A 27,500-nucleotide genomic window follows, 5' to 3' on the forward strand; every position below is an offset into this window, starting at 1 on the left:
CATGATGCCAGCAAACAACACATTACTTATCAGTTCTCCTCCTCCACCCCTTTTCGATTTCTTACATTTCATTTTATGGCATCGGTCTTTGATTTGCAGTTTCAGCTGGAGAATCTCCCTCCATTTAACTGTCAGTGTCAGCTGAATTACACAATCCTTTATGGCAAGCTAAAAATACCCAATCTCTAAGATGAACCATATGTGTGAGGGGTTGTATAACAGGGCAACCAGGAAGCAGAGAGGGTTGGTGACAGTGGGGAACGGAGCCAGAGGCATGTAAGAGACCAGTTCAGACGCTCCTCAGCCAGCCCTGTCTAACTCATGATGCTGTTTTCTATCAAGACAAGGTTTCAGTTTCCCAAGCTGTGGGTTGACTGACCTTGAGTGCTGTGTGTGTGTGTGTGTGTGTGTCCTGTCTTCTGTGTTTCTTCCTGATGTCCTACAGTATGAATAGAGGTTCCATCAGTGCAGCTTAAGACTTCCTACCATTTGGCGAGGAGATTGTGGCCTGGCGTCCGAGAACGAAAATAGCCTTCCCCCTCGCTGGGGGCTGAGCAGTGACTGCCGGTCATCCTCCAGACCTGATAAGGCAGCAGACCTGGTCAGGCAGCCTGCCAGTGACCTCCTGACCCCTTCCAACCCCTAGCCCCCCCCCCCCCCCCCCGCCCCCTCCACCTCACCCCCCAACACCTCAGACTCTGCTTTCCTTCAGGTCATTGTCTTGTCTTCCTGAACAGAGCGGAGGACGCTGAGATGAAATTGGCGACGGGAGGTGTGTGTGTGTGTGTGGGGGGGGGGGTGGGGGGGGGGGAGAGAGAGAGAGCAGCAGCAGAGAGAGAGAGCGCGCGCGAGAGAGAGAGAGAGAGAGAGAGACACCAAGGAGAGCACAAGGCACATCTGTCGCCGTCTCTGCCCTGACACAGTGCCTGGGTAGTCGCTTTGCTCTGTGTCACCGTCGCCACGGTGGTCCTGGTTGTGTTGTCCTCTCACGGAGTAGGCAGAGCTGTGTGTCTTGTTTTGGACTCCAGAATGACACGATTCTTGTCCCGTTTCCCCTTCAATTACATTCATCATCGGGCTAATATGCTTTTAATAGGCTTTCGAATGGTATCAGCTGCACAAACAATTGAGGCAATATGTATTGAGGCAACTTTGTTGGAGGGTTCTGTACATTCCGGCCAGGGGAAGTTGGGAAAGTGTTTCCATCGACTTGTGCATCTCCAGAGTTTCTTTCCATTTCAGTCTTGCATCATACGTGTTGACGCTCAGCCGGGAGGAGCGGGCGCCCATTTACAGCCTCAGAGAGGACATCAGGAATGCTTTTAAAAGCAATCCGTTTGCTTCGCTGTGTCACTTGGACTGTGGGCCCTTAACGAGACGGGCATAGGGAGAGCCCATGAGCGGGGCACATGACGCCGAGCCTGTGGAGAGCCGTGGGGGGTGCTGGGTGTTCTATGGCCTTCACATTCCACGCCCGCCACAAGTGCAGCCCTCGCACACCCTGCGGTCCACACGGTGCCATGAGTGTGCTGATTCCTGATAGGTCAGTGTGCCGTATCCCGTGTCTTCAGCCGGGAGGGGGGAGGAGGGAGGGGGGGCGGGCGGGGGCCAGGGGGAGCTGTGCCTCAGAGTGCCGCGTGATGCTCTTGGCTCGGTGACAGGGCAACAATGTTTTAAAAGGACAAAGGTCCCAGATCCCCTTTAGCCAATGACACCCCATGTGGGCCTATCCCGGAGTTCCATTGTCACTTGACTGGGGTCTATATTAAGACCAGGAACTGATCTCCCACTCTCTTTAATATGACTCAGCTGTTTGCGTTTGTGCGGTGCATGTCCCTGGACGTGTGGGTGTGCAAGGCTCCACACTGTGTGTGCGTGTGTGTGTGTGCGTGCAGAGCCATGCTCCTGGTTTTACTGGGTGCCAGTACTGTATTGGGCGTGTCCATCACAGCTGTGTGCTGGAGCAGCTATCTGGAGGTGTTCACACCACTCCCACCGTCGGACGCTCTCTCTCCCCTCCTCTCCCTGTCACGTTCTCACTCCGTCTCACGCGCGCTCTCTTTGATTCTCACTTCTTCTCTGTCTTGTTCTCTCTCTCTCCCTTCTCTCTCGCCCACTTTCCCTGGCTCTAGCTCCCTCTTTGTCTCTCGTTCTCTCCGAAAGAGAAGGGAAATGGAGAAAGAAAAAGACACTCAAAGGAAGACTCTCTCTCTCTCGCTGTTGGGTCTGTTTAAATAGGTAGCTAGCACAACATGCTAGCAGACAAGCTTTGTAGCACAATGGTGTGTAATGTTTTTGTCTCCTTGTGGGCCGGCCGCAAGCAATAAAGCTTTCCTAACGTGTTCACCGACTGACTGTGCAATTCTTGATAGATAAATATTTCTGACACTGGCAGACTGACAGGTCGCAGCAGGAGACATAGCAGGGCTGTCCTCTGGAGTGACTGACAGCGAGGAATGAGACATCAGCTGGTTTCCTCCCAGCAGCAGCTTGACAGATGCTCAACCTTTAACTTCCTTCTCTTCGTCTCTCTTTTCCTCTCTCCTCTCTTGTCCTCCACCCCCCCCCCCCCTCCTCTCTCTCTCTCATCACTTCCCTCGCTGAGTGACGCCCCAGTGCGGTCGTTCGCAGGTGTCCTCAGGAGCCTTGGCTCAGTCTGGCCAGCAGTAATTCTCCCCCTTCTACGGACTCCCCACTGAGCCTAAACTAATATTTACAGAGGTAGAAAAATCTGTCAAAACATACTTGTCCTCCAGTCGCTCAGAGGAGCATGTGTGAGGGTCTCCTTTCCAGGAGTGCTGGTCGTCTGGCTGGATGTTTTGAGCTCTGGTTCAGGCACGTGTACTCTGGGAGGTTTAGACTGTGGCCGGGCTGGAGCAGGTCCGAGTGTCCTCCAGGACTGGAGAGCCTCTCTCCGGACCTCGGGGCTAGTGTGAACATGACAGCCCCTCAGAGAACTGCCGTTAATATCAGACAAGCGAAATAAGGCCCTCATCCCCTAGTCCTCTTTCACACAGGGGTACACACACAGACGTGCGCACACACACATGCACATACATGCACTACACACACACTTGTGCACTACATGCACCACACACACACACACACACACACACACACACACATACACACACACAGGTACACGCAGTACAGTTTTATTTGTATAAACACACACACATCCCCAGTGTCACATCTTCCTGAATCAAGGTGCGCTGTCTGATAAGTGTTGATGTCCTTTCAAACAATGATGAATGGCATAGTTTGAATATTTTGGATCTGCTTCATCACAATTGTCTGCGTTTGTTCTTGCCTGGGCCAAACACACATATCGACACACACGCACACGCACACACCTCCCCACAATGCAGGTTTAGCAGATTTCCTGCCGTCTATTGTGTCTGCCGGAGGATGGTGGCATCCTGGATCGAGCCGCTCGCTTGATCCAGCCAATATCCCTCTCTTCTCTTCTCCATCCCTCCATCTGTCCGGTGTTCCTCAGACCAGGGGTCCTGAGTTGCAGTCTAAACACCGTCTCCGGGGCCAGCACAAACACGCAACCTCTCTCACCCTGCTGCCGTCTTCCTGCGTGCTACTCTGGCGAATCCATCCCATCTTGTCTCGCTTTCTGTTTGTAAATCCCTCCTCACCCCCCCCCCTCCACACCTTTTTCCTCTCATCTTTGAATCATTCTCCCTTTCTGTGTTACTTTCTGCACGTGTTTTCTCCATCCCTCTTTTCCAACTCTCCTCTCTCTTCTTGTTACCTCTGCTGGGAATACCAGTTAGACAGCGTTCATTCAACAGAAAGACCTCAGATCCAGTATCAGTATGTGTCACAGTTAAAACAACACAAGCCCTCACTGAGTCCCATCCCTAATATACTGTAGGACTGTAGTTCATTATGTATGCATGGCTGGAGAGTTTCAGATAATCGCTCTTTATTATCTTGTTTTCTTATACGATAGCAAGAGTGGTTTCCTGCTTGAATCTCCGAAGCTAGCCTAAACATCAACCTTAGAAATTAGACTACATTCGTCATGCTGATTCTTGTGTTATCAAATGTAATCCCACTCTCGTCATATTATTCCCGAGTTTATCTATTATTTAATGCTTCACCAACTGTCTCTAAGATCTAATCTCAGGCTATTTTTCATTGTGAAACTCGGTTGTTGGAAAAAAACGCCACTTTCCCAATGCGTGCTTGGAAAACTACGATGAGGGTGAAGCCGTGTGTTGTTGAGCACCTAACACCTGAGCGACGAGGAAAGCAAACCAGGGGTAATTTTCCACTCACCGATGACAGGAAGTCCTATTAAAACAGGACATCCTTTTCGTGCCTGCCTTCAGAATGGCGTTAGCACATCGCCAGCGAGTTACCAGAAGTGACTCTCTGAACGGCTCTGACACTGATCAGCTCTCAATACACAACAACCCTGAACCTGGCTTCCAGTTAGTAGTGTGAAAACACCACAGGCTGTCCTTCTGTACAGTGTGTCTGTCCTGACGGTTGAGGGATGCTGGTCTTCCTGTTCTGAAGGGTACAGATCGTCCTCTGTGGGTCACCTTGAGAGAGAGGCGGTTTATTTTTGTGAGGGGGGGGGGGGGTCTAAATCCTTTCAGGAACAACAGTTTTGTGGTCTTACTAACAATGAAGGCCTGTACTGTATACAACCGTATTGTAGAGTTCCTTTGATTATCGTTATGTATTGTAATCCTGTGGTCTGAGTTATAACATACGTGTGTGTATGTGTTTGCAGTTTTGCCAGCCAGGAGGATGGAGGATGTCCAGGGAGAGGAAGCCACCAAGCTTCTTCACTGTGGTGCTGACAGACATCGAGTCAGATCGACACTACTGCTCCTGCCTCACCTTCTATGAGGCAGAGGTCAACCTCCAGGTGGGTCACACACACACACACACTTACACATACTCACTGTCGGTCTATTTCTAAGTAAGGGTTGTCTGCTATTTCCAAGCATCTACAGGGGGTACCATTTGGTACCATTTCATTGGACCTCTTTGTTCTTTTTTTCGGGAGTCCTAATTGTTTTGTTTTTGTGATGTTTTCTTGCATGGCACATTTTTACAATTAGGAATTTGTCACGTGTATGACTTGTTCCAGAAACGTGGGCCAGAAGACAAAACAAAGACATTCTACAATATGTGGTGATAAAGTTCACTTTGAAGGGTTCTTAAAATAAAGTTCCCTCCAGCGCTGGCCATTGGATGCAGCCGCTCACATGACGGTGTTTCCGTCTAGATCCGATTAGTTGTTCAGTCCTAGTGCAGTTCAGTTCACCAATCAGTGAATGCCACTTCATGCATTCATGATTTGTCAGAGAAACAGTGTTATGAATGGTCCTTAATAATAATCATTTTAAGTAAATAATTTCACTCTTTGTTAGTTCAAAGTGGCCTAAAGTGCCTTATCTTTACGGTTCACTCCTACCCTCCCCCCAAAAAACTCCACGACACTTATTTGAATTCGGGAATTCAATATCTCAACACTCTAAGCTAATTTGTCACCCCCGATTCAAGATGGTTAGTTGTGAATCACAGACCTAATCATTGACGACTTGGTGTTCCCGTGTGAGCCCACCACCTCTGTGATGTCATCACGCCGTTTTCAAAGGATTCCTCGAGGTGTTGAGAGAACCCAGCCTCTCGACTTCAGGTTTCAGCTCTTCCCTTTTCCGCCCCTCCTCAGTCTGGGCCTGCGGCTCCCTGCGGAGCGCCTGTCCTCGGACAGTTACGCAGCGCTCCCTGTGGTCCCAGACCAGCTCCTCTGGCCGCCGCTGTTTGGCGTCCCGCAGCTGTCCAGACTCTCTGTGATCCCCGTAACCCTAACCCAGTTTGTTTTCTTGTCTCCCCCTCCTGTCAGATGTCCCTGATGACCCAGTTAGTGATGGAGGGTGGTGGGACAGGGCCACCCATATGCAGTCATCGCGCTCATTAATGCCGGGTGATTAGTCTTGATAAGGGGGGCTTTAGGAGTCTCTGTACCGTGGCGGTTCACTGCTCAGCCTCTCTTGTCGTCATCCCCCCCCCATCCCATCCTTCCCCCATCCAGACCTCTCTGTTTCGGGGGGTTTACTTTATGATAGTGGAGCGCTCTTCCTAAACCAGTTCCTACCCGAGTCTGGTGGCTGTATCGAAGCCGACGTCGGTTTGGATCAGCCTGGATAGTTGAAGGGGGTTCTCCTACTTGAATGTGTTGTCCTTAGGTGATAGGGATGTGCCTCTCGGGTCTCTTAAGCAGCATTCCTGTCAGTGGAAAGTTTTATGTGTGTGTGTGTGTGTGTGTGTGTGTGTGTGTGTGTGTAGGGCTGTATCTGTGGCAGTATGTTCTTTTCACTGAACCTTATTTTGTGGAAGGGCTGACAGTACACAACGCTGTTAGGCCTTGGGGCTTGTCTTCACATCATTTCATGAGAAGCGCACATGAACTGATCCCTGTAAGGCTGTGCAGCTGCAACACTTTCTAGAAGCGTGCTGGCATTTAAACGACCAGCATCACCCCCCCCCCCACCCCACCCCCCCTATCTGATTGGATTGAGAAGCTGGTCGGGAGGCGGAGGAATGTGTTTTCTCGGACTATTGAACCAAATCCTCACTTCGATGGTAAAATGTGGTTCCCATCTGACGGGGTATTTTGATCCCTCGTTCCTCTCGTCTGAGATGCCAGGACACTCGTGGTGTTTTCACTGTCTGGAACAGCAGAAGGGATTCTGGAAGGGACTTTAGTCAGGAGGGAGGACTTCGGAGCAGGCCTTTGTATATCTGTAAGCTGATAGGGGTGATTGGTCCTCAGACAGGGCAATGAGAACCAGACTGGGACATTGAACTCTGGATCTCAGGGGAGCAGATTGAGGAGAACAGGAGGCATTGTTTAGTTTATCATCAAGCCTTATCACATAGGTGCCATAAAGGGGAGTTCATTTAACAAGTATGGCACTAATTCCACACCCTTTAACCCAAAGTACAGCATTATATGCTGCATGTCTTATCAGTGTGGTGCTCCCTTCTGTTTATACTTAATTTCGTGTCAAATGTTCAGTAACATCTGCTTGACCTGTTGTTCTAAAAGTAGCCTGCTAATTTGTTTTATTTAGTTGTCTTTAGGGCGTTTACTGTTGCTATTTTTACACTGATTTCATGGTTTGACACTGTTAGGTAGGAAATTTAATTTTTCTAAATGGGCCCTTCTGCCAAATCAAATGTTATGTTTGTTTAACCCGCCTCAGGCTTGTATATCTTACAGTACTATTTTTGCTAAAACCAAAACCAAAACAGTGTGTTTAAAGTTCCAGCAGGTAATATGTACTCTTAATAACTCATTGGAACTAAATGTTTTCAATTATTGTCGTAAACAGAATTATATCCGTATAATGGAATTATTGGCCTTGTCGGCTACATTTCATTATTGTCTTGGGTTATTTATCAATGACCTTTGTTACTAAGACGCTCAAGGGAGTCCACAGTACTCATTTAAAAAATTCTGGGCTTCTTTTGAACTGTAATTTCTGCGGAAATTAATTTATTGGGCTTTTTTGTTGTCAGTAAACCCTTTATGGAGCCCGTGGTGATTCCAGAAAATCCTCTTTGCTCTGATGGGGACAGACTGGAGAGAAACCGATGCTTTATAACCCCAAATAAATCACCATCTCTCGCTCGCACTTTCTTTCGCTGGCTTTGTCAGGAAACACAGGATTTAGAGTGTTGAGGTAAACAGACCCTAGTAAGACTGTCTCTGCCTGAGGTGACCACTGGCTCATCCATGTTGCTGCTGAGTGGTTCTCTGCTGCTCGTGCCTCGGCCACACCAGAGGAGGAAGCCGTAGCCTCCCGTATACACTAGAGCAGTGGTCCTCAAGTACCCCCTGTCCTGCATGTGTTGGAACACCTGATTCTAAATTTTAAACATGCAGGACAGGGGGTACTTGAGGACCAGGGTTGAGAAGCACTGCACTAGAGCACATCGACGCAGGAGGAAGCAGACTGGCAGAGCGGCATGTTGTAACCTCCTATGACCGGAAGCTGATAATCAGACAGCCTTCTCAAAGAGCACCGTGGACTGCCTACTGTAGCACTGTGCTGAACTCTCCCGTGTTAATCCTGTGTGGTTTGGATGTTCCAGGGATCAAAGGCAGTGGAGGCAGACGGGGAGGACGAGGTGGATGAGGAGGAGGACGGCCTGATCCAGCCAGCTCAAGTCTTTGCCCCCAAAAGTCTCATCCTTGTCTCCAGGCTGGATTATCCCGAAATATTCCGGGTAACAAGATAGCATCTGGTTCAAACTGCACAATAACATGACTGTCCTCGGGTTTAAGGTCACTATTCGCAGTTCTCATGAATCCCAGTAAGGAATCGTAGGCTCCGTAGAATGTCAGATTCAATTCCTGACATCCAAATATGTGTACTCAGTTATGAGAGACCCACACCCCAGAAATCTGTTTACTCATGGGACCCACAATGTTACCAGAAATTATTAAGTGACCCATCGCGAACCGTACTGAACTCTGTGTCTATAAAGCACCCTTCTGTCAGTAAAGTCTAGTGGAGCTGGACAGGAGAGGGAGGGGGGGGGGGAGAGAGATTAAGTGTGTAAACTCAGAGCCAGGACATCCAGCCAATCTCTTCCTGAAGTTCAGAGAGGTCCACAGTTCTCTCCCCTCCCCAGACGACTCTGGAGTACCACAGCCTTCAGCCGGAGGATAATTGTCTCTGAGACAAATCAAGTCGTAAATAATACTTAAGCCTTTCTTTCTAACTTTGCCCAAGACTGCACTATTGAACCTGTAAATTCGGGGGACTCCCAAACTCGCGGAATAATGTTATGTTAACGGTCATAAGTCCATTAGGTCAGATAGAATTAGTTAGACACAGTATGTCTTACCTGTGTGTGTGTGTGTGTGTGTCCTCCTCCAGGGCTGCTTGGGTCTGATCTACACGGTGTACATCGACAGTCTGACCTTCCCTCTGGAGGGTCTGGTGGCTGGTCTCTTCACGTGCCTGGTGCCCATGGCTGGAGGCTCCCAGGTGAGGCTCCGCTGAGGCCGACCGTTCCTCACATACCTCCGTCTGAGAGGCCTGCCTGTCTGACCCCCCACCCCACCCCCACCCCCCACCCTCCGACCAGGGGTCAGCCTGGGTTAATGGAGCTGTTCCAACACTCCGAGGTGCGAGGTCCCTCCTGGGGGTGACAGCTCAGCGTGCAGTGCTGTCGTAGTTTTAGTGCCCTCGGAAGGAAGGTAACCGTGTTCGTGTTTTTCCAGCGGTGGGAAATCGTGATTTGCGTTCACTTTCCACTCGGCTCGGAACGCTTCGCTGAGATGGAGCAGGAGATTGCCGATTCAGCCACGTGCAGAAATTTGCTCGTTATTCTCCCGTTTCAGTCAGTCATCCTGTGCTTACATTGCCGAGTGGAACCGGGGTATAAATATACACTACACCTAGGGAGATGTTTTTACTCCACAATGGATTATTAAAATCTGTGTAGAGCAGTGAAATCCATCCCATAAATCAAAGAGAGTTTCTACTCCTCCATTTTTTTTTTCAATCAATTTAGTTGTCAAATTGTGCGATTAAACAGGTTTTCTGGTTCTCTGGCATTGTTAATTGGGAAAGAATTTCGTCTGTTTGGTGTAATTTACCAACAGGCCTGTCTGGTCCCCTTCGAGAGCACTCACCAGTGCCAATGGCTCTAGGTTAACTAAACACCACATTATGATAGTAGGAACCTCAGCAGCGGAACAAATCTATCACTGGAACACAGTCAAACGCGACGGTCAGGAATCTTTCCCTTCTCTCTCTCTTCTCCCTCTCCCCTTTCCCCCCCCTCTTGCCTCTGTCTGTCTCTCTCTGTCTCTCTGTCTCCAACTCAATTGAAACACTGTCATGCTTGGCATTAGTCGGAATCACTGATGACATTAGCGCTCTCACGGAACTCACTCCAGCTCTCTGTTGAGTCTTGGGACGTACACGCTAACTGTTTTCTGTGTCCCAGATGCAAGAGGCTAGGACCTACATACGCTCCTTTGGGCTTTCGGGTTATGCCGGCTCAACGATATGTAGCTTAACATGTAATTGAGCTTTCCCCTGCGACTGCTGGTCTGAGTCAAAAGGCTAATTCATCCCTGCAGCTGTGGGGTGTGTGTGTGTGTGTGCGCGCAGTGTTCAGCCGTGCGAGAACACACGCTCAAAAACACAACGCGAATCCCCGAACTTGCTCCCCAGATTAATCAGTTCTCTCTTGTGTGCATGAATGAGGTTTTGGTGTTTGTGCTGTTTTACAAGCCTGTACTGTTGACTCCTGTGTCCCCCCCCCCTCCCCCCCCCCCCCATACAGAAACTCTTCTCCCTGGGAGCAGGGGACAGACAGCTGATCCAGACTCCTCTGAACGACAGCCTGCCCGTCACCTGCAAGAGTGTGGCCCTGCTCTTCCAGCAGCTCGGTGGGTCCACGGGCCTCAGCACCAAACACTGAGCATCACAGACAGGCAGGCTCCACGGGCCTCAGCACCAAACACTGAGCATCACAGACAGCCAGGCTCTACGGGCCTCAGCACCAAACACTGAGCATCACAGACAGGCAGGCTCCACGGGCCTCAGCACCAAACACTGAGCATCACAGACAGGCAGGCTCCACGGGCCTCAGCACCAAACACTGAGCATCACAGACAGGCAGGCTCCACGGGCCTCAGCACCAAACACTGAGCATCACAGACAGCCAGGCTCTACGGGCCTCAGCACCAAACACTGAGCATCACAGACAGGCAGGCTCCACGGGCCTCAGCACCAAACACTGAGCATCACAGACAGCCAGGCTCTACGGGCCTCAGCACCAAACACTGAGCATCACAGACAGGCAGGCTCCACGGGCCTCAGCACCAAACACTGAGCATCACAGACAGCCAGGCTCTACGGGCCTCAGCACCAAACACTGAGCATCACAGACAGGCAGGCTCCACGGGCCTCAGCACCAAACACTGAGCATCACAGACAGGCAGGCTCCACGGGCCTCAGCACCAAACACTGAGCATCACAGACAGGCAGGCTCCACGGGCCTCAGCACCAAACACTGAGCATCACAGACAGGCAGGCTAGGAGGCTGACAGACAGGTGGGCAGACAGACAGGAATGCAGTCAAGCAGACAAATAGACAGTCAGACAGACAGGCAAGTAGACAAGTCAGGTAGACAGGTAGGTAGGTAAGTAAGTAAGCAGGCAGGAAGGCACGCAGTCACAGGAAAGTATAGACAGGCTGGCAGGCGAGTGGGCTGGCAGACAGAATTCCCCTGTAGTTACACCATCCTGTTTTGACCATCTGTAAATAGGCTTACAGTATGACAGTATGCATACACTGTGTTTGTCACGTAGTGTATAGACAGCTCCCGTTATAGCTGAACTGGTGTCTCAGCAGACTGGAACTTAATCATATTGTTGCCAAAGTTTTCCTTTTTCCTTTTTTATTAAGTAGCTTATTGGTGTGAAAGCTTTCAGGTTTACCCAGTCTTGATCCTTGATTGTATCAAATGTTACGAACTGAGAGGATCAGAGCTGCTATGCCAATCACATGATTACGAATCATTTTGAGATCTAACCACATCACGAAACTGTAGACTTTATAACCGAGGGCTTAAAGCTGTACAGAAAATGTTAAAGGCTCTTATGATGTTGGTCCGCCTGGCTTTCCGGTGTTTTAGTCTGGACTGCAAGCGCAGGAGCACATGATGTAGCTTTGATGCGCTTTGGTGACTTTGAGTCAGTGAGTTGCCATAGACCGCTTGTTTCTCCTCAACAGTCCAGATTATTTCTGTGCGAATGTCATTGTCGCACATTTCCTGGGTGAACATGTGGCATTTCTCTGTAGTACCATCGGGTCAAACTCTTTGGTCAGATAAGCCCGAAATGTATGTTTAGATTACGTTTAAGAGGGAGCCTTAGACTGTCTTGTTGGAACCTGTGGAGGTCATGGCTTTTGAGGAACTCGGGGTCTAGAAAGATCGACTAGTCGCTCTCCGGGGTCAGACGCATGTGTCTGTAAATGAAATCCAGTCCAATGGCACTTGACCCTTGACTTTCTTTGTAATGGAAAATCAGCCCTCATGCGATTGGAAGAATGTGTTCGAAAACAAAAATGAGGGATGTTTCTTGAACGCATTACGGCCCTGAACTCTGCAGGAATCCGGTAATAGTTAGCATGCTCGCGTGTGTTTGTTTGGATAGGGAGCCGGTGGACGAACTCATGGGGGGTACTGTACCCGTACACTAACCGCCTGGGTCGTGTGGAAGTCATGTGTTTGTGGTGAACCTGGAGAAAGATGAATGGCCGACACCTTGACTTTCCCCTCCGCTCTTCGTCAGTCCACGCGGGCCCTGCTTTGTGTTAACCAAGTCCAGGACCATACCCAGGAAAAGAGGGCGCAAAGCAAATAAATAGACGTCACATTCATATGTCTCTCTTTAAATTGTACATTCCACAGATTGGAATGTTCTAGAAGTATCTCCCTCGCTCTCGATATGGCCGACGCCAGGTTAGCTCTGGGGTCCTCCGGTTCACAGAGGGGGGAGGTTGGAGCACAAGTCAAGCCGCCTTTTAGGACTCTGTCCATCTTTTGTGAGGATGGTCAGTGTCTTGTGGTGTCAAATCCTCCACAGCCCCCAAATATCGGATCTCCAAAGACGCCGTTTTGTAAGGGCATCAAAAGGCAGGTGTGGACCAGTTGGACCATACAGGATCACAGTTGTTATTTGGCTTACGCGTCTGTAGATGCTACAGCTGCCAAACCCCTTTTAAATTGTCCTTTTAACATTGTGTCACACCGTTTGTGTGTAGTGACGTTGTGCAAGTATTATTGTTTGTGGATTACTGACGCGTAACCAATTGCCCATGTGGGAACAAAAGCAGTTCTACTTAAGGATACAGCACAGTATACCGCAGGTGGATGCTCAGTATCAACTGAGTGCAGTTGGTCACATGAGAGAGACCACATTCCTTGGCAGGTCCTGCAGTCATTCTACCCTGTGATAATGGACGGCTTCATCCTGTAAGCTGAGCTGCGATCCATTAGCTTTCTCCAGCGATGTCACGGCGTCCCGGACGACCTTCTGTCTGGCCAAACGCTGCTGTTATCTGAAGGAGACCCCGAGCGGCCTTTACACGGGTGTTTCAGTCGCGTGCGTGCGTTCATCCAGCCCAGACGTTCCTACACGTCAGCGCATAGGATGTTCTGACGGTATTTATGATCTCCTATGTGATCTATTGTCAGTATTTCGGCTCTATGATCCTATAGTCCCGGTGTTTCCATCAGATCTGCCTCCCATAAGGGCTGTGTCCTTTCCATGTTCATGTCCATCTGAAGACACGTGCTTTGTGGTGTTTGCTGAGTCCAATTACTCCGCTGTACAGAATCCATAGGAATATTTGAGTTGGATTCTGAGGACGGCGAAACTAGAAATGCCATGTCTGTACATCAGTCTGGGACGTGTACACCTGGCTGTTCTAAGGTTGGGATCGCCTCAACTCATCCATATGGCCTGTGAAAGGTCTGGATCGGTAGAAAGGACAGGTGTCCACTTAAGTCATCCCTACGACCACATGAGGCAGGATGACCATGGCAGGGACGTGCATCAGGTCCACACATCGCCCAGTCATCGCTTAGGATCCGCCCAGTCACCACGCTGGAATGTCCGTTCAACATGCCACTGTGCACAGGAAGCACTTCCCCCCCAGGGGAGAGGAGGGGGGGAGAGGAGGAGGAGGGGGGGAGAGGAGGAGGAGGGGGGGGAGAGGAGGAGGAGGGGGGGAGAGGAGGAGGAGGGGAGAGGAGGAGGAGGAGGAGGGGGGGGAGAGGAGGGGGGGGCAGAGGAGGAGGGGGGAGAGGAGAGGAGGAAGGGGGATAGCTGCTGCTAGGGTGTGCGCTGCTCTCCTCGCCTGGGGTCAACTGCCGTCTCGCCGTCCTTCGGGTCGGAATCGTGTCGCTGTTTAAATAGATACGGGAACAGCCCAAGGACACACAACAAGTCAGTCCAGATACAATTCCTCCGCGCGTGGTTTTAAAATAAACCTTCTGTTGATAGTCTCAAGTGTGAGGATGTAGCTCGTGGAAGTTTCTATTTTTATTTTTTTATTACACAGTTTAGCCCATTCATCTTGATAAATATTAGGATTTTTTACTTGATAAATATTCTGATGTTTTACTTTGCTTTGAGATGCGCCCGTGCGGTAGGAAGGTATTCTGTGAAAAACAGCCTCGTCGATGTTCAGTGTCACGTTCCTGTTCCTGTTTATGAGGGGCTGAAGCCTCAGCTCTGCGGATGTCTGCCTCGGTTCCACTGTCTTAATCTCTGCTCTGTCAGATGAATCGCTCTGTCATTAGATTGATAGGAAACAATAACAGGAACTGAATACTTGGAATTTGGCTGGACTGTCCTATTGGTATTTAATGTGTTATTTCACTAAGTCTCACATAGTGTTGTTTTCCTTTTCATTTCCTGCCTTTTTCAAATTTTTTCACCATATTTAGAATACCGTATAGAATTGGGCAGTATATACCTATCCTGTTATCTGGAATTGTTTAGTTGTCTGTTATTGTGTGGTTTATAAAAATATTTCAATCTTTATGTTGATGAATTGGTATGCAGCTTAATCTGCTCTATTATGAAGTTTATTATAAACTAGAAGAGAAATGTAAGGAGTTTGTTTTCCTTTTCCTCAATGGTTTCAGCGAACATGTGCAGTCATTTAGAAAGCAAGAAAGATCTCCACGTAAATGTTGTTTACTCCAATTTGTTATTTGGTTATCTAAACGCTCTTTTGTTCTGGAATAATAAGCAGTCAAATTCCATCAGATACCTAATTAATTTCACATTCCATTTGGTTTCTCCTTCCAGGAATCCAGAACGTTCTGAGCCTGTTTTGCGCGGTTCTGACGGAACATAAGGTTTTGTTCCACTCCACCAGCTACCAGAGGCTAGGAGAGGCGTCCCGTGCACTGGAGGCCCTCATGTTCCCCCTCAAATACAGGTGTGGGATTGGTCCGACACATGCCCCCCCCCCCCCCCCCCCCCCATATGGATCCTTCCACCTCATCTCATGTCTCACGTCGTGACCCGCTCTGCAGAGAGTGTGACTACAATGAGAATTCTCCTCAGTCCCTAATGGGTTTCATTCTCTGCAAAGTGGGTTAGCCTACACGTAGACGGGCTTTGATTATGAGCCCCACTGAGGGGTCATTTGGGTGTGGGGGAAGCTCTGTGATTGTTCTCAGATACATGGAGGGATTCATGTCCCTGCCATCATTCAGGATTTCTTTCCAAGGCAAAACAACTTGGATTAACAGACAGAACGATTTCGGATCATCTCAGCCTGAAAGCCAAACTAATTAAGAGGATATGGAGGACTAACTTGGCGCCCAGACGGCTTATTTGCAGTGTAAATGCAGTGTTCTGTTGATGGAGTCACAGATATTGTCCAGAGTATATATGCTCACAGTCATCTCATGTGTTGAACTCAGTTACCCATACATCCCCATCCTGCCTTCCCGGCTGCTGGAGGTCCTGAGCTCTCCCACCCCCTTCATCATCGGGGTCCACTCCATGTTCCAGAGCGAGATCCTGGAGCTGGTGAGTACAGCACCACAGTCTCGCCGTACCAACAGGAACCCTGCGATGGCACGGCCAACCATCTACACCCAGGGAGACCCAGAGTTGCCCAACAGATGCCTTAAGGCTGACACTCACAATCACGGACATCTTTTGTAACTTTCAGCATTTCGTTCGTTCTGTTGTGATGAAGTAAAAGTCGAGCGCGCCGCGGTGTACTTTCCTTGTCTCTCTTGGCTGGTTTCAGGGAGTTTTCTCTCTTGCTAGAGTTCTCTCCTCCACAATTGGCCAAGACCTTTGTCTTGTTGCAATTCCGGTATCTATTACATTCCCTGTCACAAATTCATCATCATAATCTTTATCTACAACTACAATAACTAATCAAATCAAATTATTAGATGTATTGATTGCTCTGTCTGTGTGTGTGTGTGTGTGTGTGTGCCCATGCTCATGCTTTCTGTTGTTCAGCTGGACGTCATCATCGCCGACCTGGACGGAGGGACGATCAAGATCCCCGAATCCATCCACCTGTCCCAGCTCCCTGAGCCCCTGCTGCACCACACACAGACCGCCCTGTCCCTGGTAGGTGCCCCGCCATGCCTCAGCCACCGTGCCAGCACGCCCTCACCCCTGGGCGGGTGGCAGACTGCTATTTATTGTGTTTAGGAAACGTGTCGGCACCATAACAGCAGTACCATAGACGACCCCCCCCTCTTGCATAGCCAGATTTATCCGCCTTAAGCTGAGCCATCAAATCTATTTTTGCAGAGGGAACACTTAATGCAACTTGCGTAAAACCAGCGCTGAGATGTGTCCTCTGTCTTGCTATTCTCTCTCTCTCTCTATCTCTCTCTCTCTCTCCCCCCCCCCCCCCCCAGGTTCTTCACCCTGACCTGGAGATCGCTGACAATGCCTTCCCTCCCCCACGCACTGCCCCCTCCAACCTTAAGTTGTTGGTAAGTCACCATCACCTTGGTCCGTCTGCTCCTCCCTGACCCGGGACCTCCAGGGTGTTTGTTTACAGTAAACCAGCCCAGCTTCCCAGAACAGCCTCTGTATCTGATAGGAGCATGATTCCACAGCCCTGAGAGATCCCCCAGGACAAACTGTAGGTCTACTATCTCCAAGTCAGGTTTATAAATAGCTAAATGTGAAAGCTAGTGTTCCTTTATATGACCGAAACCCGCTATCTAGAAGATAAAAAATAAACATTTCAGTGTGACTCACTTTAATGTCGGCGCTTATCTGACAAGGCATGTATGGTATGACCAGCTCTCCTCTCCTCTCTCCAGGATAAGGAGGTGAGGGCCGTGTTCCTCCGTCTATTTGCACAACTCTTCCAGGGCTACAGGTCCTGCCTGCAGCTCATTCGAATCCATTCCGAACCTGTTATTCACTTTCACAAGGTGAGATGTCTACACTCTGGACTCCCAGAGCCTTCATTTCATTTCATTTAGTCATTTAGCAGACGCTCTTATCCAGAGTGACTTACAGTAAGTACAGGGACATTCCCCCGAGGCAAGTAGGGTGAAGTGCCTTGCCCAAGGACACAACGTCAGTTTGCATGACCGGGAATCGAACTGGCAACCTTCAGATTACTAGCCCAACTCCCTCACCGCTCAGCCAACTGACTCCCGCCTTGATTGAAACACTCCTAATCGCAGGAGGTTCTCACATCCTATGGCAACCTCCTCTCTGTGTTACTACTGCATGGCCACGTCGACCCCCCCCCCCCCCCCACACACACACACACACACCTTTGGGGCTGTACCCTGAATCACTCACCAGCCCTTTTAGGCGTGTCTAACTGGATACCTGCTTATCGTTTTTGCTGCATTGATCACATCTAATAAATAGGTACTCTTGTCCGTGTGGTAACAAAAGAAAACAATCAAGTTGTGCTCTCTTGTTGTTTTAATCTGGCAAGAGTGTTTGGCCACGGACCAAGAGCTGGAGAGCTTATCCTTTAAGGACTGTCAGATACAGTTAAGCTCATCCTGAGGTGTTTTGCTTGAGTGTGTTTGTGTTCTTTTGAGATGCTTCAGCGGTCGCATGACTTCTTCACGATGCTATCTCTCTCTCTTTTGCGTGGAGTGTTGGGCTTGGACAATGCCCTAGCCACGATGAGCCATGTGAGATGGATCGGGTTTACGTTTCTGTTTTTCACCGGCCCCTTGTATTTGTTTGTGTCTGTGGCGTCTCCGTGGTAACCTCTCAGCACGTTCCTCTCAGCGTACCCCACATGGCTCAGATTAAGAAAGCCAGGAATTCATCACGAATCGACACCAACCCCTCTTTTTTTTCTTTCTTCACAGTCCGACGAGGCGTATAGATGCACTGACAGCATGCTATGCCCTAATTTCGTTTTTTTCCCCACCAGCAGCCAAGAAGGAGCATGATGAAAATGACATGTTGTACAGATAAAGTCATCTTCAGTTGAAGTTCTCTCTTCTCTAGCTGTTTGAGTTGTGTTCAGGTTTGTGTGGGTTTAGTGGACCAGTACATGCGCGGTAGACAAGACCATGCTGCCTCTCTCCGCGCATCCTCTGACCCCTGACCTCCGACCTCCTACAGACTGCCTTCCTGGGCCAGCGAGGCCTGATCGAGAACGACTTCCTGACCAAGGTTCTCGACGGCATGGCCTTCGCTGGCTTCGTGTCTGAGAGAGGCCCACCTTACAGAGCCTGCGATCTCTTTGACGAGGTATGGAACGGGGCGCCGCAACGCTTCCACAGGCAACATGGACACAGCAGGATCATTGACTTCCCCAATACATGATGTGGTTAATTGTGTGTGTGTATGTGTGTGTGTACCTTCAGCTGGTGGCCTTTGACATGGAGCGCTTTAAAGAGGAGGAGGCCAACCCTGCCAAACTACAGAAGCACATGAGGGAGCTCTCTGAACAGCTGTATAGAAACGTGGGTGTCCCCCCTGACGCCAGTACAGTCATCTGTGTTCCAACGCCACCCTTTGTTTTCACTACAATAAACGTGTCCGGTTTCTCTCCGTATTCTCCCGTTTCTTTGTGTCTTTGCCTTTCGTGTGCGTGACTTCCCTCTTTTAATTCATGTCTGGATTTCGGTGCTCCCCCTCCAGGAAAACCCCAACCCCCACATGGCGTTCCAGAAGGTTCCTCGGCCGTCGGAGGGCTCCCACCTGCGGGTGCACCAGGTGCCCTTCCCCCTGCTGAACGAGGAGCGTGTGGAGGGGCTGCTGCTGGAGGGGCTGGCCAAGCAGGCCAGCGCCCCGGCCGCCTCCGCCGCCGCCGCCGCCCGCCCCGAGAGGAAGTGTGTGGTGCCAGCGGGCCCCCCCGTGGGTACGTCACCGCCCGAGGGCTCCTCACACGGGTCTGGAGGAACACAATCGCTCATGGTGTATTGGACCACTTCCGAGGGCTGGCGTCTGTGCCTTTCTACGTTCTCGAATGTTATTACACCGCCTCTGAGGCTCATGGATGTGTGTGTGTGTTTAGTGTCCATCATGGGGAAGACTGGCTCAGTGTTCAACAGCGCTCGCCGGCTGGAGGTGGTCAGGAGCTGTATCTCCTACATCTTCGACAACAAGACCCTGGAGACGGAGAAGGTGGGTGACGCAGCCCTCCGTCCTAATCTGTCTCCCGCTCTCTCTCTCATTCTCTGTCTCTCTGTCTCTGTCTCTCTCTCTCTCTCTCTCTCTCAGCACTCAGACCCATGATAGGAGTGACGGATACCCATGAGAGAGACACATCTGGGCTGGGAGACATCCATCCCTTAGATTAGCAGACGGCCCACTTTGAAGCTTCTAGAAGTCTCTCCCCCCCACCTCCAACCCCTAACCCCCAGATACCCCTACAGCTGGGAGACATAAGGACCAGCAATCAAACACCCACTCTAACCCCATAATCTCCTAGTTATCTGCACAAATAACCGTATTGTTTTAACATCGGGGTTAATGACAGAGCTATTGCTTGAGTCCCCCCCCCCCCCCTCACCTCACGGCTGTTTTTCCCCTAAAGCATCTACACATAAATCACCCCAGTGTGTTTAGTTTTTCCCCAGTGCTGGCCCCCCATAGCCAAGCCCATGGGAGCAGAACCAGTGTGCCCCATGTGTATGGATTGGGACGGTAGCCAGCTCATATATGCATCCACTGGCTTTAATATGTCTGGTTATATAATTCAGGCCTGCATCTCTGAATGCAAGAATGCCGAGCATGCGTGCTATAGCCCCCAGGAGCCTATAAACCCATCACCTCCACACGGCCAATGTGAAAGCCATTAGCCGGACGGCCAGAGACGAAGCTAGCTATTTTGTCATTAGGATGAATTACAGTGTCATGGTTCAATGGCTGGGCCTGAAACAATTGGAACTGTACCTGTTGTTGTCCTTGAGTAGGAGGCCCTCCAGATCCCTGGCTTGGGTTTCATGCCTTGAGAAATCTAGAACATTTCTATAGTGTGAGTAATATGGAGATTGGGTTTGGGGTACATCAAACCAGACCAGACCCTGACAATTGCATGTTATGAACAATTCTGTCTCTCCTTCTCTTCTCTTTTCTACCTCTTTCTCCCTCTCGCTCCTCTCTCTCTCTCTCCACCCCTCCCTATCCCTCTGACTCCCCACACCCACCGTCTCTCCCCCTCCCCTTCTCTCTCTCTATCTCTCTCTCTCTCTCTCTCTCCCCAACCCCCTCTCTCTTTCTCTCTCTCTCTCTCCCCAACCCCCTATCTCTCTCTGTCTCTGTCTCTCTTTCTCTCCAGACCCTCCCAGCAGCGTTGCGGGCCCTGAAAGGCAAGGCTGCCCGCCAGTGTCTGACCGAGGAGCTGAGCCTCCACGTTCAGCAGAACCGCGCCATTCTGGACCACCAGCAGTTTGACTACATCACCCGCATGATGAACTGTGCCCTCCAGGTGGGTCCCTGACACGCCGTCGCCCCGACCTCTGGCACCGTCTGTGTTTGTGCGACTGGCTCAACCTAAACACAGCTTGTCGCTTGCAGCAGAATGGCTGTGTTTTAAACCCCTGGCGAGAACCCGCTTGTCGTTCCAGCCCCGTCTCTGGCAGGGGGGGACATGACGCGTTGCCAATGCTTCAGTCGTCCAGAGCCGTGGCGCTCTGGGGCCGCTGCTATCCCACCCGTCGTCCCTCCTGTGGCCACAGCGAACGGTCGTCGCGGTCGAACAGCCCTTCGTCTTCACAGTAGCACTGTTTCCGCAGCTTGCCTTCGTTTTCCCCATGTTGACTTGGGTGTTCCCCCCCTTCGCTCTCCCCAGAGCTTTAACAGGTAAACCGCAACATATTTAGGGAGCGCGGGCCTCCTCGTTTCCCTCCCGTCCCCGCTCCAGAACAGACCGGCTCATCTCGGGGTGCTGTGGCTTGTTTTCACGGGCCCATAACTGGTTTTAATTTAGTATGTCTGAAGTCGTGCATAATGGAAACAGGATGAGAGCGTGCCGGCCGACCGAGCGCTAAGCAGACAGCTCTGGCAGAGTGGAGCCTACCTCCCCCTTGCCTCTCCTCATCCTCCTCCAGCCAGCATGCAGGCATCAGACCTCTGGCAGAGGGGAGCCTACCTCCCCCCTGCCTCTCCTCATCCTCCAGCTAGCATGCAGGCATCAGACCTCTGGCAGAGCGGAGCCTACCTCCCCCCTGCCTCTCCTCATCCTCCAGCTAGCATGCAGGCATCAGACCTCTGGCAGAGCGGACCCTACCTCCCCCCTGCCTCTCCTCATCCTCCTCCAGCTAGCATGCAGGCATCAGACCTCAGGCAGCCTAGCTAGCTGCTCAGCAGTCATCCAGTCACACCCTCCCCACCTTTCTAGTCCAGCACCACGCTCAACTGCAGTCAGCAGAACAGACTCTGAGCAGTTGGGAGAGGTGGTTGGTTGGTTGTATGTGATTTAGGCCGAATCCCAATACTCTGTCTTACCCCTACCCCTTACCCATAGCCCTTAGTTTTGCGCGTTCCCGTGAGAGTAAGTGGTGTCCCAATACTCTTTTTGATTGAGGAGTAGGGCGAAGACGAAGGGGTATACACCCCTTAAAACCAAGTAAGCTCGAGAGCTTACTTAAAACCTAGGGGTATGTTGATACTGCGCTACCTGCAACAATGGCGGACAGATCATCCAGAGAGTCCCATAAATGTAATATTCTTGTTTTGTGCTTTACACAGTCCTGTACATATGTATTTGCAACCATGTTCTTAATTGAAACTTTTTTTTTTTTATCGCTAGTTTGCTACGCTAAGGTTACATTGCTGATTTGCACAACAGTCCCGCATTTCTCTGATTAGCCTTGAATGGACTCCATGCATGTATACAGTTTTAATTCAACTCCATTAGCAGCGAATTTCAAACAAATTTCGTTTGATATCAGTGCATAACACTACTTGCTTTGGAGACATCGATAGACGTACCTGTAACCAAGTGGTGTCTCATTTCATAGGGCTATGTAGCCCTTACCCCCAGTTTCGAGACACAAAGGCTAGGGGTAAACTAAGGGCTAGGGGTTAGGGGTAAGACAGAGTATTGGGGTTCGGCCTTAGTCTTGGTTTGTCTTCCTTTACAATGGTTTGACAGCCTGTCGTGAGTGTGAGTCCTATTTGTGGCCCTCGATTTGTAGTTAAGGGGGGGGGTTCAGTGTTTGATGCGTCTACCTTCTGCAGCGGGGGGGAATCGCACCGCTGCTGTTGTTATTAGTCAAAGTGATTAGTGATATATTTTCCTGTCGCTCGGCTGTGTTCGGCCTATAAGGTGTCAGCGAGGCATCAATCAGAGAGCAGCGCTGGGGTCCCAGTGGTAGTTCCTCATGTTTTACTGCCTGGCGTCACCTGGCCCGGCCGGTGGGGGGTGGGGGGGTTTTAATGATTCTGAGCCGGGTGTTCACACACAGCGATTTTTATGGAGTGGTTCTGGATTCCAGGCATTTTTCTGCTCAAATGATAGAGGCCAGTGAACCGCTGAATCCCCAACATCTGCTGGAGCGCAGGCCGCGGGGGGGCATGGGGGGGGGGACGACACTCCACGTGTTCCTCCCTCCCCACGTGTAAAAGAGGTCAGATGGGAGACAAGGGGGGCGCGTTCTGGACCATGGCAGAGGGCTGGACCTCCACTCTGACCCTGGCGGAGGCCTTTTCACCAATCAGCTGCCACGCTCGTGTCGTTACGCACCCTGCGTGACGTGCATCAGGAAGCTGAATTCCATGTTCCATGTGCCATCTGCACCCATGATCTGAGCGAGGGGGCGTTCCCCAGGGTCAGAGACGGGCCGTGACCTGCGGGATGCGGAGTGGTCCCGTCCTTGTGGCGACGCCCTTCAGAAGGGGCTCCACGATGACACAGGGAGTGTGCATCATCACGACGGCTGTAGACTGGTCCCTGTTTGCGGGTCAGACTGGACGAAACTGGCCTGTTGTGGAATGCACAGAACAATGTAGAAATGCGTGCTTATTAGGTTGCTTAATGTGCCGAAGTTATCTGATAGTGGAACTGCAAGCGTGTGTGTCATGTATTGTTTTTCCTGGGGAAATGGGATCCTGATGTTGTGTGTGTGTGTGTGTGTGTGTGTGCGCACGCGCGGCTGCTTTTCGAGGAGCACATGATGTTTGCAAGTCAAAAGGATTTTAACTGAACCTGAACTTTCTTTTTTGCCTTTTTGCCTTTTTTTTTCCCCCTCTCCCTGTGACGTTTCACAGGGAATTCGAATTCCATGAAAAAACGCAAAGAGCCTGTGGATGTGAGATGTGAGCTGTGGGCCCATCACAGTAGATTACTATGGAAGACAAGCAGCCGCACGAGGGTGCGCCCCAGAGCCTCAGGGTGCTTTATCGACTGAAGAGTGACTTCAATGTAGAACCATCCAAACAGCTTCTCATTCTCCCAGTGTTCAGGGGTCACTTGGCACGTTTTTGTGGTTCTCCAGTCTGGACCTCGTTAAGAGAATGGCCAGGTGATTGGCCGGAGAGCGTGGAGAACGTGCAGCACCGCAGTTCCCCCTCCGAGCATGCTCCCGAGGGCTACGTGAGAGTCTGAGCCTCGGGGAGCCGGCCCTGCTGCACGCAGGCAACAGCTGACTGGCTTCACCAGTCGACAGAAACTCCCTGTCATCTCCTGATACATACCAACGAGTCGGGGGCCATCTGCACGTCATGCCGGGGGCATCCTCACTTCATCTCCACGTCACCTGCTTTCTAGCCTCAGGTGAATGGGTGGGGCAGCGGAGACCCTTTCTCTCCATGTGGTCCTGGAGGTAGCCACGAGGGGGGGGGTGGGGGGGGGGGGGGGGTGGGCTCCTCTCCACATCCACCGATCACTCGTTTTCCCCGGAACATTCCGAGCCTATTTCTGATAGAATCAGTTATGCCTCTCGTAAAGCAAAAATAAGCAACAGTTTCACACATGGAGACGATATTTAAAATGGAACACGGCTTGTCCGCCAAAAAGATTAGATAAAACATAGCGAGCATTTTTCTCTAATTTCATTCAAATGTATAATATTGTGTTGGCATTTCTCCCCCAGCACCGGGGTCCTTGCAGACCCTGTGTCTGGTCCTGCTTCAGTGTCTCTGTGGTGAACCTCATGGATTTGTCTTGGATAGGCAGTTTGAGTAATATAAATAGCCGACTGCCTCAACAGTAATTACACTCATATTCCTCTTTTCAACACTCTGCCCTGTCAAAAAGTTCTCGGAGATATGACAGACTACACCAGGGCCAGTAATTATAACCCGTGTGTGTGCGAGAGAGAGCGAGAGTGACTAATGTAGTTAGAAATGCAGCATGGTCTTTGTACAGCGACCGCGTGATGCCTCATTAGATGCATTCCTTTTGATATCATCACAGCTTTGTGATCCACACGTAGCCTGACAGCTCCGAGCTCTCAGTGTGAGTGGGAGGGGCTGGCGCTCGGGGGGTTGCAGGGGAGTTGGGGCTGCAGGCTGCAGACGGGCCTGTCTGTACAGTAGGTCAAAGGTGAAGGTGTCTGTGACACACGGGAGGGCAAAGATGCGGTCTGTGGCGACTGTCCTCTGTTCTGTATCCAAGCGCTGTCGGGCGTCTAATTAGCTTGTGTGGGCTTCCATGTCGGAGTGAAATACAGCTAAGCAGCCTGGTGCGACTATGAGCTCCAGTACGCTGTGTCGATCTCGCTTGAGATGCGAGTTTCTGCAGACAATCAACTGTTTGTTGAACACCTACGCGAGCTTATTAGAAGCATTGAAAGCAAACATTTAAATGCACGTTCTCGTTCTCAGCCGATGAGGTTTTGATGACATTCGTTTTCGTCTTGACTGTTGAAGCAGCTTTCTGTAATGGGAGGGGTTTCGGGGGCGTGGGAGCGTGATTGGCCGGGTGTTAGGTGATGCTTTGTCCACGAGGAGCCACTTCCTGGACCCCCGGGCCTGAACTCAGAGGTAAACACAAACACACAGCTTCTTTGAAGCCTGGCTCCTTCAGACCCAAACACATTAGTGTTGGGCATTCCTCACACGGTGTGCTTTGACACACTGTGTGCTTTTGGCCCGTCTTAAATGGGTCCCAATGAAATCTGTGATTTCAATCTGTGAGCACAAGCTTATCTGTTTGTGCGGTAAACCTGTTGCATCTGTTTAAAGCCGGAATTATGACTCAGGCACACTTGACTGAACTTTTAAGGTATTTAAACTAATGGGGGGGTCTATTTGAGTGTTTGTGTGTGTGTGTACTGGTTGACACTCCAGATGTTGCAGGTTTGTAAGTGGACATTGCGCAAAGCAAGAGGAGCTTTATGGTGTGGAGGAGGGAGACAGGCATCCTGGCATCTCAACCATTTCCTGTCAGAGGGGATCATGGGCCCTGGCTGCTTTACTCTGCTATCGCCACGGGCCCCCACGTAGAGCTCACCAACACGCTCCAAACACCTGCTTGCTGCATACATGCTCCATGGGTGGTGCGTGTGTCTACGGCGTGTACTGGACGTGTATGCACAGGGGTTAGGAACCAGGCTGGCGAGATCTACATCTCTGATTCCTAGGGATGAGATGGAGCCAGTGTGGTTGCCCTCTGGGTTTGGGTGTGTCCGTAAGAGCAGCGTGCCTCCTCCACACACAGGCCTCAGACTGTCACACAGGCCTCAGACTGTCACACAGGCCTCAGACTGTCACACAGGCCTCAGACTGTCACACAGGCCTCAGACTGTCACACAGGCCTCAGACTGTCACACAGGCCTCAGACTGTCACACAGGCCTCAGACTGTCACACAGACCTCAGACTGTCACACTGGCCTCAGACTGTCACACAGGCCTCAGACTGTCACACAGGCCTCAGACTGTCACACAGGCCTCAGACTGTCACACAGGCCTCAGACTGTCACACAGGCCTCAGACTGTCACACAGGCCTCAGACTGTCACACAGGCCTCAGACCGTCACACAGGCCTGTGTCCCCTGCTGTCCTCTCCTGGAGCCTCCCTCGCTGTCGCGCACCCCGGGTCCACGGCCTGCTCTCCTCTTCAGCTCTGCAGGCTGGACTAACCTGTGGAATAGCTCCCGTTCACTGGCCTGGGGGGGGGGGGGACGAGACGATGACACACATTCCCGTGTGTCCATGGAGCATGTATACCTGGCATGTGAACCCGTGTGACCAGGTAAACATTAACGCAGAGGAATGTTGGCTTGGGCCTGGGAAATCAGCAGTTTTAGCATTTCAACGTCAAGCCATTGTCCTTGCGTGCCATTTGTTTGTGTAGCTCTGTACTGTATACCGTGATGCTGTTTGGGTTTTTTGAATTCCTGGACTGTGCTTATGACTCAGCTAATGCTCATGACTCGGCTTATTATTATGATTATGATTATTATTATGAGCGCTGAGGGTCCAGAAGTGCCTGAGACGAGAGAGTCCTCCTGTAAACGGCATGCGTACCTCCTGCGGTCTCACAAACTCTCCTGTACTGCACCTCTCCCTGCTCCGGGACACATACCTCTCACAGCCGGAGCTTTCCTGGAAAGCACACCGCTTAAAAGAATGCTTGGTGTCTTGCAGGAAGCTGCGCTTTGCTCACTTCCTGTCACATGGGCAGGGGTGCTTTTTCGCGGGGCTATATTGTATGTGTCCATGAGGGGGGAAGAATGCCGTGAGTCATTGAGGCTCTACCTCAGAGAGGGTCGGACGAGCGGAAGGAGAGAGGGAGGGAAGAGAGGGGGGGGGGGGGGGGGGATTGGGGCGCCTTCTGTGTCATCCTTAAGTAGCTATGCTGGGAGGCGCAGTGAGAAACAAACACATTCAGATAAGCTCACTCACCCCCCCCCCCCCCCCCCCACCCCCCCATGCACCCTCACATGAGCACGTATGTCCTGTGCTTCACGGCTACCAGTGTCCTGTGTCACACACGCATACACGCACGTCCCCCTGTCTGTCAGCCGACTGGACGTGACTGGAGACAGCTGGAATCCCTAAACAGACTGGAACCTTCTACAAGCCACATGCTGCTGTCTTTCATTCATTTCGTCTGTATTAGAGTCTTGGACCTCATAGTTGTAGATCCAGCCTTCGTAGATATATGTAGGGTTTGATGTGTTTGTCTTTTGGCCCGATTCCCTCCGCTAAGTAGTTAAGATCTACAGTAGATCATGATGCAGTAGTCTGCGTGAGAAGTTCTCGTTATGAAAATATACGATGTGCTTTCCTGGAACTGGATGAACAGGGCAAGGCTATAGGCTAGCTAGATTATAGTCCGGTCTTGTTTTTGGATGATACCAAGGTCACTTAAAGTAAACCTGATGGTGCCAGAGTGAGATATGACCATGTACTGTACAGTGGGTCTGTTTTCTTCCAGATAGCAGACAGATGGCCGGCCTATCGTGGCCATCCCTCCACCCACTGTGTGTCCACCCTGCAGCCTTTTGATGTCGACGCGCTCTGTGGTACAGTGAAGCAGAACGAGACATA

The 27,500-nt window shown here is 50.8% G+C and overlaps 1 protein-coding gene across 4 annotated transcripts in view; it reads left to right on the top strand.

Moving 5' to 3' along the window:
* sbf2 (SET binding factor 2) overlaps positions 1-27,500 on the top strand; it is a 77,944-nt gene that overhangs the window by 19,231 nt on the left and 31,213 nt on the right. For all 4 annotated transcript variants that reach the window (XM_067248659.1, XM_067248661.1, XM_067248660.1 and 1 more), the window contains exons 3-16: positions 4,757-4,894; positions 8,134-8,268; positions 8,925-9,035; positions 10,345-10,450; positions 14,892-15,024; positions 15,515-15,623; positions 16,071-16,184; positions 16,481-16,558; positions 16,895-17,008; positions 18,177-18,305; positions 18,422-18,520; positions 18,699-18,918; positions 19,075-19,184; positions 20,341-20,490. In XM_067248659.1, coding sequence (XP_067104760.1) covers positions 4,757-4,894; positions 8,134-8,268; positions 8,925-9,035; positions 10,345-10,450; positions 14,892-15,024; positions 15,515-15,623; positions 16,071-16,184; positions 16,481-16,558; positions 16,895-17,008; positions 18,177-18,305; positions 18,422-18,520; positions 18,699-18,918; positions 19,075-19,184; positions 20,341-20,490 — 1,746 coding nt within the window. The remainder of the gene's footprint in view (positions 1-4,756; positions 4,895-8,133; positions 8,269-8,924; positions 9,036-10,344; positions 10,451-14,891; positions 15,025-15,514; positions 15,624-16,070; positions 16,185-16,480; positions 16,559-16,894; positions 17,009-18,176; positions 18,306-18,421; positions 18,521-18,698; positions 18,919-19,074; positions 19,185-20,340; positions 20,491-27,500) is intronic.

This window comes from Osmerus mordax, chromosome 13, assembly GCF_038355195.1.
Source record: "Osmerus mordax isolate fOsmMor3 chromosome 13, fOsmMor3.pri, whole genome shotgun sequence".
NCBI lineage: Eukaryota > Metazoa > Chordata > Actinopteri > Osmeriformes > Osmeridae > Osmerus > Osmerus mordax.